The sequence below is a fragment of the Cebus imitator genome, unplaced genomic scaffold (assembly GCF_001604975.1).
Source record: "Cebus imitator isolate Cc_AM_T3 unplaced genomic scaffold, Cebus_imitator-1.0 Scaffold18, whole genome shotgun sequence".
NCBI lineage: Eukaryota > Metazoa > Chordata > Mammalia > Primates > Cebidae > Cebus > Cebus imitator.
This window is the reverse complement of record NW_016107333.1, coordinates 7,168,483-7,180,892: the sequence shown is the minus strand read 5'-3', so window position 1 is coordinate 7,180,892 and position 12,410 is coordinate 7,168,483. Positions and strand designations below refer to the sequence as shown.

The following is a 12,410-nucleotide window of genomic DNA, read 5'->3' as shown; positions in this document are numbered from 1 at the left end:
AGGCTCTGATGTCTTGGTTTGGACACTTACTAACTCTGTGACCCTGAGCAAGTGACTGTTTAACCTCACTCTGCCTCCACAGGGATAATATAGTAATACCTATTGCAAAGGGTTAATACATGTCAAGTGTTTAGAACAGAGTCCGATGAGAGCTCAACAGACATTAGCTATGATGATTAGAATTCAAACGTATATTAAGGACATGATCACCAGTATGCGGGGTGATGAGGGGAAAAGAAAATAATTCATTCTTTAAAGAAACTGTAAAAGTTAGTTTGTACTTCCTCCTTTGACACTATAAACCTGCCTCCATTCTGCTGGTGGAATTTCTAGAGAGTACTGGTGTCTGATCAGTGCCAGAGGTGAAGCTATTCCTCTCTTTCCTTCATGAGACACAAGATAAGGGAGAGGACACTGCATCTGGCTCCCTGGTGAGTCACTTATGAGAATGGTAGTTTGAGCCCATCTGGTTCCCTCCGGCAACTCAACTCTTCCTCTGACCTTGGCTTACAGCCTAGTTTCCAAATCAGACAGAGGCTTAAAATGTTATGATTTGATAGCATGTGGAATAAAATAGAGAGCCCTAACATGCACAGGGGCAGGAGGCTCCAGTGAAGGAAAGCCAAGTACACAGGACCAAGAAGCTAAAGCTGTAAGGCTGGCAAGGGGTACCAGGGGAGGCTTGCCAGGCTTGCTGAGACACTCATGGCAGAGTCTGGGAAGTTTCTAGTTCCCTCTTTTCTTTTGCTTGGGATTTCTAAAGGCTCTGATTCCCTTGGATGGTTTGAGGCCTTTATATTCTTTCAAAGACAGTAACAGACACTAGGGGAAAAGTACCCTGTGAGTGCTCTTTTGGTTGTGTTTTAATCTAATCTGACCTTTTCTTGTCTTTGAACTGAAAACGTTAATCCTGTGATTTTTTTATACTTTCTGGAGCTTGGGTCAGGTCATGTGATGGTAGCTTACACCAAAGGAGCCAAACTTATTTCTTGATAACCGGGTCCTTCCCCAGCCTTCTCTGGGGCCATATCTAGAGTTTTCATACCTTACTTTTTCTTTCCCCACTTTGTTATTTTTGCTATGTCTAGGTGGGTGCCTCGGCAGAGGTGGCAGGGCTATTAGCTTCGTTTCTTTTCAGAACAGGTAAAAATGAGGGTAAGAGCTTGATCAAGCATTTTCAATAAAGTTTTCTACCAGTTTTGTTGCCCCTAATATACTTGTCATGCAAAATATATCTCCTGGATCTCTTCTTGAGATTCCAAGAGCTTAGCTGTAAAAACTTTGATAACTTCCTTTAAGACTTTATTTGGATAACTGGCTTTTTCCCTTTCACACAGTGTCTGACAAAGGAAATGGTTTCACCTACATGGAGAAACCCTTTCTCAACTAAAAATACAAAAAAACTTAGCCAGGTGTGGTGGCACGCACCTGTAGTCCCAGGTACTCAGGAGGCTGAGGCAGGAGAATTGCTTGAACCCAGGAGGCAGAGGTTGCAGTGAGCCAATATCGTGCCACTGCACTCCAGCCTGGGCAAGAAAGCAAGACTCCGTCTCAAGAAAAAAAAAACATCGAAAAGTGGGCAAAGGATATGAACAGATACTTCTCAAATGAAGATATTTATGTGGCCAACAGACATGAAAGAAAGCTCATCATCACTGGTCATTAGAGAAATGCAAATCAAAACCACAATGAGATACCATCTCACACCAGTTAGAATGACGATCATTAAAGTCTGAAAACAACAGATGCTGGCGAGGATGCAGAGAAATAGGAATGCTTTTACACTGTTGGTGGGAGAGTAAATTAGTTCAACTATTGTGGCAGACAGTGTGGCGATTCCTCAGGGATCTAGAACCAGAAATACCATTTGAACCAGCAATCCCATTACTGGGTATATATCCAAAGGATTATAAATTATTCTACTATAAAGACACATCCACATGTATGTTTACTGCAGCACTACTTACAATAGCAAAGACTTGGAACCAACCCAAATGCCCATCAATGATAGACTGGATAAAGAAAATGTGGCACATATACACCATGGAATACTATGCAGCCATAAAAAAAAAAGAATGAGTTCATGTCTCTTGCAGGGACATGGATGAAGCTGGAAACCATCGTCCCTAGCAAACTGACACAGGGACAGAAAACAAACACTGCATGTTCTCACTCATCAGTGGGAGTTGAACAATGAGAACACATGGACCACAGGAAGGGGAACATCATATACCAGGCTTGTCGGGAGGTGAGGGAAAAGGGGAGGGAGAGCATTAGGACAAATACCTAGTGCATGTGGGCTTAAAACCTAGATGATGGGTTGACAGATGCAGCAAACCACCATGGCATATATATACCTATGTAACAAACCTCCATGTTCAGCACATGTATCCCAGAACTTAAAGTAAAATTAAAAAAAAATTATTTCATGTACCATCAGCATAAATAAATAAATAAAAGAATAACCAAGTCTTGGGTAGTTCTTTTTTTTTTTTTTTTTTTTGAGACAGAGTGTTGCTTCATCACCCAGGCTGGAGTACAGTGGTACAATCTAAGCTCTCTGCAACCTCTGCCTCCTGAGTTCAAGCAATGTTTCTGCCTCAGCCTCTCGAGTAGCTGGAACTACAGGCATGCTCCACCATGCCCAGCTAGTTTTTGTAGTTTTAGTAGAGATGGGGTTCTGTCATGTTGGCCAGGCTGGTCTCAAACTCCTGACCTTAAGTGATCTACCCATCTCAGCCTCCCAAAGTGCTGGGATTACATGCATGAGTCACCATGCCTGGCTTGGGCAGTACTTTATAGCAGTGTGAGAATGGAATAATACACCAGGCTACTTCATATACTTATTAAAAATATATAAATATATTATGGGGTGGAGTTTTAATTTCTGCATAAATGGGATCCTGAAGTTTATCTCAAAATCCTCCATTCCTGTCCTCCATATACAGACAGTTGCCAAGCACAGACTATTCCTCCTAGAATTCCCCTGCATCTAGTCTCTCAACTCTCCATCTCGTCCGATACTGGCTTGGGCCACGATTTACCCCTCTGACTTGATCTAGTACAATGTTCTAAGCTTTCTCAACTTCAACTGTTCCTACTCCCATCTACGCCACCTGCTGCTGCCAAAGCAGTTTTCCCGGAGCACTCACCTGGCTCAGCATGCTTCAGTTGCTTTATGTCTGCAGTCTGCCATAGTATCTAGCATACTATAGGTGCTTAGTAAATACTGGTAGAGGAGCTGTTTGACTTCATGAGTCAGTTGTACTGTCCACTAGTGTCAGGAGGAAAGTTCCTTTAGTTTTAAAGAAAAGTTGTTTTATATAAAGTGGTGTGTAGAGATTGGCTTAAGAAACCATTTTTATCTTCTTTATTTATTTATTCCTTTTTTTGCAGGTTGGACAAGCTCAGAAACCATTTTTAAATTTCTGGTCCATTCATGTGTATGAATAAATACTATACTATTAATTTGATACATAGTTGTATAAAAAATCTGGCTGTATATATTCGTAGTGCTTAAACTTTCTAAAGAATAAGCCGCAAATAGGAAATGAAGAAAATACAAGCAGCACACTGTTATGTGGGAAAATGCTTCAACTCAGCAAGAATACAGAAAGAAAATCAAAGCAAAATAACTTCACAGTGTGGTGACACATCTACTGAACTGGTAATCATAAATCAAACTTGAAAAGCCAGTGCTGGCAGATGGGGAGGCAAGTGGTTCACTTCCCTTTAGATACTGATGGTGGCACTGCAAATTGGCTCAGACTTTCTGGTGAACAATCTAGTATAACTGCCTAATAAGAACAATAAAACTTTTCACCCTTGGGTCCAGTGATTTAGCTAAAGGAACATACTTGAAGAAAATAATTTCAAGCTGGGCATGGTGGCTCACAGCTATAATCCCAGAACTTTGGGAGGCCAAGGTGGGAGGATCACTTGAACCCAGGAGTTTGAGACCAGCGTGCGCAACATGGCAAAACCTCTTCTCTACAAAAAAATACAAAAATTAGCTGGGTATGGTGGTGCATGCCTGTAGTCCCAGTTACTTGGGAGGGTGAGGTGGGAGGATTGCTTGAGCCTGGGAGGTTCAGGCTGCAGTGAACTGTGATTGCAACACTGCACATTCCATCCTGGGCAACAGAGTGAGACCGTGTCTCAGAAAAAAAGAAAGGGAGAAAAAAGAAAACAAATAAAAACAAATTTCTGGCTGGGTGAAGTGGCTCATTCCTATAAACCCAGCACTTTGGGAGACCAAGGTGGGTGGGCAGATTGCTTGAGCCCAGGAGTTTGAGACCAGCATGGGCAATATGGCAAAACCCTGTCTCTACAACAAAATTAGCTGGATGTGGTGGCACACACCTATAGTCCCAGCTACTCAGGAGACTAAGATGAGAGGACCAGCTGAGCCTGGGAGACAGAGGCTGCAGGGAGCTGAGGTTGTGCCACTGTACTCCAGCCTGGGTGACAGAGCAAAGGCCCTGCTCTCAAAAAAAAAAAATTTTTTTTTCTACATGATTTTTTATCAATGACAATTAATATAAATAATGACATATCTCAAATATAAATAAAGACATATCTCATATTCCCAAAATAAGAAAAAGGTCAAGCAAACCATGAATCATTGTCTGTGTCAACACGATATTATGAAATCACTTAAAATAACATGCATATGGCCTATTTCAATAAATGGAATACACACTCGGTTTTAGCAGTGCATGTGATTAAGAAATACTTTGAAATCAGACATTTCTGGGTTTCGGTCCTGGCACTGCCACCTGTACACTTTCAAGAAACATTTCTCTTGTAAGAATGGATTGGGACCATGTGGAGCCTGCATGCAGTTACTTCCTCCTGAAAAAACATGTATGATTCTCATTTGAGTAGAAAAAGGTGATTAGAGACAGGGTCTGGCATCAGATGGCCACAGTTCATACCTCAGCAATGTCATTCGCTGGTCCTGTGATCTTAAGTGACTTAACCTCCCAACGTTCCAGTTTCAATTCATGTGTCTAATATGGCTAATATTAGACTAATATATGGCTAATAATATGACCTACTCCATAAAGTTCTTATGAGGTTGAAATGAGACGATGCCTACAGAGTGCTTAGCATAGTGCCTAACATGTAATACATTCTCAGTAAATGTCAGCAATTTGTATTCTTCAACTAATGTTTATTGCTCACCCACTATGTTCCAAGCATTGTATCAGATGCACCTACTCCATTTAAGTCCTCTAAGACTCTTTCAAGATGAGTGTTATTATAAAGAAAAGTTAAAGAAATGAGCTAAGAGAGGATCTATGTACATTAGTTGAGAAAAGAAAAATGCAAGATAGTTGCATTTGCAAATATGCACAACAAAATGCACTTAAAACATTCCCAAGGATATGCATATAGTAGTGACCCTCCTTATCCAAGGTTTCGCCTTCTATGGTTTCAGTTACCTGATGTCAACTGTGGTCCTTAAATGGAAAATTCCAGAAACAATTCATAAGTTTTAAATTGCACACCATTCTGTGTAGTGTGATGAAATCTCACGCCATCCTGCTGTCCCACCCAAGACATGAATCAACCCTTTGTCCGATGTATCCCTCCCTGCCTATTAGTCACTTAGTAGTTGTCTCAGTTATTAGACAGAAAAACACACAGTACATAGGGTTTGGTACCATATGCAGTTTCAGGCCTCCATTAGGGGCTTTAGAACATATCCTCTGCAGATATGGGGAAGTCTACTGTAGTTGGGACTTGATCATTAAGTCCACTCTGTTTAAAGTTAGTCAAGTTTCTTTATGTTTGTATTTTCAAGTAGGAGCAAGCTTCCCACTGCCTTTATTAACCTATGCCCTTCCTTCCCCCCAGCAGGGACCAGGCCACATATTAAATGTCACTTGGGTGCTGGCTTGTGGCCAGTAAGTGCTTACCTGGAGGAGATAGAGGAGTCCTGGGACAAACAAGGTGAGTGGGTACAGAGACTGGTATGTTGCTAAGGCAAGAAAAATAGCACTGAGGAAAGCACTGCCTGCAAAAAGAAAGAAATGTATGGAATAATCCAGCCTCATTAATCATGATTAGATTCAGTGAGTCCCTCTGAACACAAAACTTTCCATAACTGCTCAAAGAATCACCTGCCAAGTGCCTCCTGGTACACAAGGTTCTATGCAAATTCACACAGTAGGAGCTTCTTGGCTTGATTTCCAATGAAAGGAAACCAAGAAAGTCAAAACTATCTATCTTTGGCAACCTGAGACACTACAGGCATAATTCTTGTACAATTTTGAGACCCAGAAAGATTCTACAAAATTTCAGCCCAAAGATGTATAAAGGGATCAAGTCTATTAACATCCATGTCCTATCTAACGTACCAATTTATTAAGCCTACAATTATTGCTTATGATATTCAGAGCTAGAAACCCATCCCTTTCGCTGTTGCAACACTTATTACTCTTTACAACACCCCTTCCTAACATGCTACATTGATGTCAATTCATGTTTTGACATGTCATGTTTGTCAGGTCATGTTTTTTTTAAAACGAAAGTATATTAATTTCATTAGCAATGTCCTCACTTCCTATATAAAACAGACTACTATGGAATCATTAAGCATGATGCTATTAAGAATTTGCAATGACATAGAAAGATGTTTATAATATTCTCTTAAATGAAGTTTATAAAAGAGATACATATTCTTTTATTAAAAAAACATGCACAAACATTTTTTAAAAGACTAAAAGCCAGCCAGGCCTAGTGACCCACGCCTGTAATCCCAGCACTTTGTGAGGCCAAGGCAGGCGGATCGAGACAAGGAGTTTGAGACCAGCCTGGCCAACACGGTGGAACCTCGTCTCTACTAAAAATATAAAAATTAGCCAGGCATGGTGGTAGGCACCTGTAATCCCAGCTGCTCGGGAGGCTGAGGCAGGAGAATTGCTTGAACCTGGGAGGCAGAGGTTGCAGTGAGTCAAGATTGCACCACTGCACTCCAGCCTGGGTACTCAGGCAAAAATGCTATTTTGCTATATAAAAAAGTTTGCTGCAGGGGCAGGGCCCTCATGGAGAACCTCTGCTAGGGCAGTGCAGAAAGGAAATGTGGGGTCAGAGGCCCCCCCACAACAGAGTTCCTACCGGGGCACTATGTAGTGGAGCTGCGAGAAGAGGGCCACCGTCCTCCACACCCCAGAATGGTAGCTCCACCGACAGCCTGCACAGTGGGCCTGGAAAAGCCACCGACACTCAACACCAGCTTTTGAAAGCAGCTGAGAGGGAGGCTATATCCTGCAAAGCCAAAGGGGCGGAGCTGCCCAAGACCATGGGAACCCACCTCATGCATCGGCATGACCCAGATGCGAGACATGGAGTTAAAGAAGATCATTTTGGAACTTTAAGATTTGACTGCCCTTCTGGATTTTGGACTTGCATGGGGCCTGTGGCCCCCTTGTTTTGTCCAATTTCTCCTATTTGTAATGGTTGTATTTACCCAATGCTTGTACCCCACTGTATCTAGGAAGTAACTAACTTGTTTTTGATTTTATAGGCTCAAAGGCAGAAGGGACTTGCCTTGCCTCAGAGGAGACTTTGGACTGTGGACTTTTGGGTTTATGCTAAAATGAGTTAAGACTTTGGGGGACTGTTGGGAAGGCATGATTGGCTTTGCAATGTGAGGACATGAGATGTGGAGGGGTTGAGGCAGAATGATATGGTTTGGCTGTGTCCCCACCCAAATCTGAACTTGAATTGTATCTCCCAGGATTCTCACCTGTTGTGAGAGGGACCAAGGGGAAGGTAATTGAATCATGGGGGGGAAGGTCTTTCCCATGCTATTCTTGTAATAGTGAATAAATCTCATGACATCTGAAGGGTTTGTCAGGGGTTTCCGGTTTTGCTTCCTCCTCATTCTCTCTTGCCACCTCCATGTAAGATGTGCCTTTCATCCTCCACCGTGATTGTGAGACCTTCCCCAGCCATGTGGAACTGTAAGTCCAATTAAACCTCTTTCTTTTGTAAATTGCCCCGTCTCGGACTACCAAAAAAAGCCAAGGCCACAAAGTTCATAGTGGTTATCTCTGTATAGTGGAATTATAAATGATTTTTCATTTTTGCTTCACTGTATTTTCTAAACTTTCTAAAATGAACATGCTTTGTTTTTGTCCTTAGAAAAAAAGCTAATTTCTGAAACCAAACAAACGAAAAGAAAAAAGAAAAAACAAGAAAAAAGCTAATTTCTTTTTTTTTTTCCCAACCTCTGCCTCCTGGGTTTAAGCAATTCTCCTGCCTCAGCCTCCCAAGGAGCTGGGATTACAGGTGCATGCCACTATGCCTGGCTAATTTTTTTATATTTTTAGTAAAGACAGGGTTTCACCATGTTGGTCAGGCTGGTCTCGAAGTCCTGACCTCCTGCCTTGGCCTCCCAAAGTGCTGGGATTACAGGCATGAGCCACCATCCATGGCTGAAAAAAGCTAATTTCTTTGAAAAAAACAGCTATTCCCTTTCAGGTGGCTTAAGACAATAGGATACTCTAAAATTCAGGCTAGAGAGCCCTAGTTTACAACAGGAGTTTCCAAGTGGCCCCAGAAATCAGTAGGGTACAATTAATGGTCCAAGGTATAAAGCCCAACAGGTGTCTTGTAATGATGTTTTTTAAAATTACAATACCCATGCTCACCCTCACTAGTGTGGGGTCAACTATTTACTGAAAGTTAACAGTCTGGGCACGGTGGTTCACACATGTAATCCCAGCACTTTGAGAGGCCAAGGTGAGAGGACTGCTTGAACCCAGGAGTTAGTGACTAGGTTGGGCAACATAGTGAAACTCTATCTCTACAAAAATAAAAATAAAAAAATTAGCTGGGTGTGGTGTCACACCTGTGGTCCCAGCTACTTAGAAGGCTGAGTGAGGTGGGAGGATCACTTAAGCCCAAGAGGTTGAGGCTGCAGTGAGCTAAGACTGAACCACTGCACTCCAGCCTGGGTGACAGAGTAAGACCCTGTCTCAAATAAAGAAATAAAAATAACACATCCTCTCAATGGTATTTCATAAAAGGAGGAACCAGCCACTTCATTCAGTCCAAGGAGTTTTACCCCTCTGCTAATCCAGCTCTGGAGACAAACAGGAAGAGATGATCAATGAGATCTTTTGCTACCAAAGTGGTCTATATACTTGAAACATCTAAAAACTACCTTGGAAAAGGGAGAGTTATAAATATGACAACTTCACAGATGAGGGAATGGAGAGAAAAGAACTTTGTGAGCTCTATTCTTTAAACCAAGGAAACTCACCAGCGAGAACAACTCTGGGTTGACAGAAAGTAGAAGGGAGGCAGAGAAAGAGGGAAGCTAGGAGTAATAGGGCAGAATTCTACGGGGCTTTGTGGGCACTGTCTCACCATATTGACAGTGCCAGTTATGACATCTTGTATCCAGGGTACTCATAAATATGACTGTGTATGAACAGGATCATGCCCAGCTAAGCTATGACACCAGTAGAGGCCCCCACACATCTGCTGAGCCATAGACTCTAGACTCAGAACTCTAGACTCCCACTCTGAGATAGGGAGGTGGCCGTAGCAGGAAAAGTGCTGTTCTGGAACCCAACAACTAGGGTGGGCTAGGGATTGATTCTTTGATTGGGCCAAAACTCTGAATGATGTTTTGGTGGGAAACTGGCCAAGAAAGGGAAAACACTGCAAAGAACTTTTTGACTTAACATGGTTCTCCATGGATTGGGAGTAGGCGAGAGAAGAGGCCCATGTGTCTGTTACCAGGAACAGACGCTAATGCTCCAACTCCATCCATTCGTACAGTATAGTGAAAAGAAATACATGACTTTCATCTCTCTCTCCCTGAGGAGACACAAGGAGGGAAGTAAAGAAAGCCATCTCCTGCCCTAATTGCCTGAGATTAATAATTGCTTGTCTGAAACTGACTGTTTATAAGGCCCAAGAGAGAAGACAAGGCTCACAGTCTGGTCGAATGGACTTGGGAGTTTTAGAATGCTTGCTCCTAGGATGAGGAAGAAGCCGTCTTCCTTCCACAGACTGAAGTAGTCTTGGGGAAGGAAAAATCTGTTCCTCCTGCTATTCTTTGTCAGTAACTGGCATCAACATCCAGCCGGATACCCTGGCAACACCTTCACCCTCCAGCTCCCATGTTCCTCCTTCCACCAGTCACCAAGCCCCGTGAATACTCCTCTGGAGCGTTTATCCCCACAGTTCTTGCTTTCCTCATCTCTCTTCAGCAGCTTTTCCCTCTCCTCCTTAGTGGTCTCCCAATTCCCTCCCAACCAAGTCCATCCACAAAGGCACCAAAGGAACCTTCTAAAACAGTTTAGATTGTGGCAAGCAAGTCTTTAAAGACTTCTGATGGTTCCATTTCATCTATCGGGTTAAGTCTAAACTTCAACAGCAAACAAGACCCTTCACCACCGGGTCTCGTTTCTCCAGCTTCACCTCTCACCACTCTCCCACACACACCCTGTCCTCCAGCTACACTGGACTGTCCCCAATTTCTGAAAACATTATGCTGTTTCATTCTTCGGTGTCCGTTCGTAGGCTACTCCTTCTGCCTAAGCTATCCTTCTCTGCCCTCTTTCTAGTAGAAACCCTTCCTTCAATAGCCAGGTGAAAGATCACTTTGTCTATGAGCCCCAGCAAAGGTGACAATAACCGTGATTATAGTCGACATTTATGGATCACCTGCTAGGTGCCAGGCACTGTACTGTATCCTCTGCATCGAGAACAGTTCCTGACTCAAAAAGGCCCTCAGGAAACATCAAGCAGCCCTGTGAAAGCTCTATTTCTACTCCTTGTAACAGCTTCACTGAGATAAAAACCACACGTTCTACCCATTTTACAGGTCAAGAAACCAAGACATAGAAACAGAAAGCTTCAATAATGTAACCAAAACCACATAGCTGACTCCAGTACCCACTGTTAATCCTGTGTTAATAAGCCTCATCTCATTCAGTATCAATACTATCTTATAATAATTTGCATATGTTTCTCTCTCTCTTCCCATTCCTCTGTGAGTTTCTCAAGGGCAATCCATATCTCTTAACTTTGACTCTCCAGCACCTAGCACAGTTTCTGGCACATGTGATGAATGAACAAATGAAGTAAGTGAATGAATATCATTCAGCAATACATATGAAATCCTTTTTAAAAATACAAGCATATTAAAGGAAACCAATGTTCTTGAGGAAGAAAAACTCATGAAGTATAATACACAGAGTCATGAACATGGGCAAAGCACAAAATAAATCTGACTCAAATAAAGCAGAGCCTGCAGAATGGCAGCTGAGGGTTTGCTGTGGCAGGGGGCTCGCACAGAGAGTGCTCTCTGTGGAGTAAATTATTGCCTGGCTGAGGCCCACAGTCTGGGGGCAGAAACACGGTGCCGCAACTGTCAGTAGGTTGGTGTGTGGGAAGTCTGGGTGTGGGATGCTGGGACAGGCGTGGACGGGGCACACGCACAGCCTGTGCAAAAGTGAGGGGGCATATGGAGGCAGGCAGGAGACTCAGAAAGGGCTATGTGTTTTGAAAAAAGCTAGAAGGGGTTAGGAAGGCAGAGGAGGAATGGTATGTGCTTGGGGCAGAGTCAGAGAAGATCAAGGAAAGTGAAAAGTAACTTCAGATATTTTAAACAAACTGTGCAATAAGCAAATATTTCTGGAGTTTGCTCTATACGAACAGTCTGCTGGGTGCCAGGAAACCTGGTGACTCAGACAGTCTCTGTCCACAGGGAGCTCCCAGTAAACAATGACAAAATACAGGAGGAAAGTACAAAGGAAGCAGGCCTCACCCGTCAGGGGAAGCTGACACCTGAGTTTTGAACAATGAGGAGGTGAGGCCGGGCAGTCCAAGGCTGAACATGGGCAGGAGGGCGAGAGAGAATGGCATGCTGGGGTGGAGGGTGGGTACTGTAGTTAGCTCAATATGGCCAAACAGAGCGAGAGCTGGGAGGAGTGACTAGAAAGAGAACACGAAAGGGACTCCTGTGGATGCTAGTATCACTGTTTAAGCTGGGTGCTGGTTACTCAACATTTTGTGAAAATTAATGTATCTGTACACTAATGAGTTATATATTTTGCTGTATATATGTCATACTTCAATAAAAAGTTATAATCCAACTGCGCGTGTGGCTCATGCCTGTAATACCAGCACTTTGGGAGGCCGAGGTGGGCGGATCACAAGGTCAGGAGTTCAAGACCAGCCTGGCCAATATGGTGAAACCCCATCTCTACTAAAAATACAAAAATTAGCCAGGCGTGGTAGCACATGCCTGTAATCCCAGCTACTCGGGAGGCTGAGGCAGGCGAATTGCTTGAACCAGGTAGGCGGAGGTTGTAGTGAGCCGAGATCACGCCACTGCACTCCAGCCTAGGCTAAAGAGTGAGACTCCATCTCAAAAAAAA

The 12,410-nt window shown here is 43.1% G+C and overlaps 1 protein-coding gene across 2 annotated transcripts in view; it reads right to left on the bottom strand.

Moving 5' to 3' along the window:
* The window catches only part of PIGU (phosphatidylinositol glycan anchor biosynthesis class U), a 117,707-nt gene that overhangs the window by 51,744 nt on the left and 53,553 nt on the right, over positions 1-12,410 (bottom strand). For both annotated transcript variants that reach the window (XM_017513845.1, XM_017513852.2), the window contains exon 7: positions 5,925-6,022. In XM_017513845.1, the coding sequence (XP_017369334.1) occupies positions 5,925-6,022 (98 nt within the window). The remainder of the gene's footprint in view (positions 1-5,924; positions 6,023-12,410) is intronic.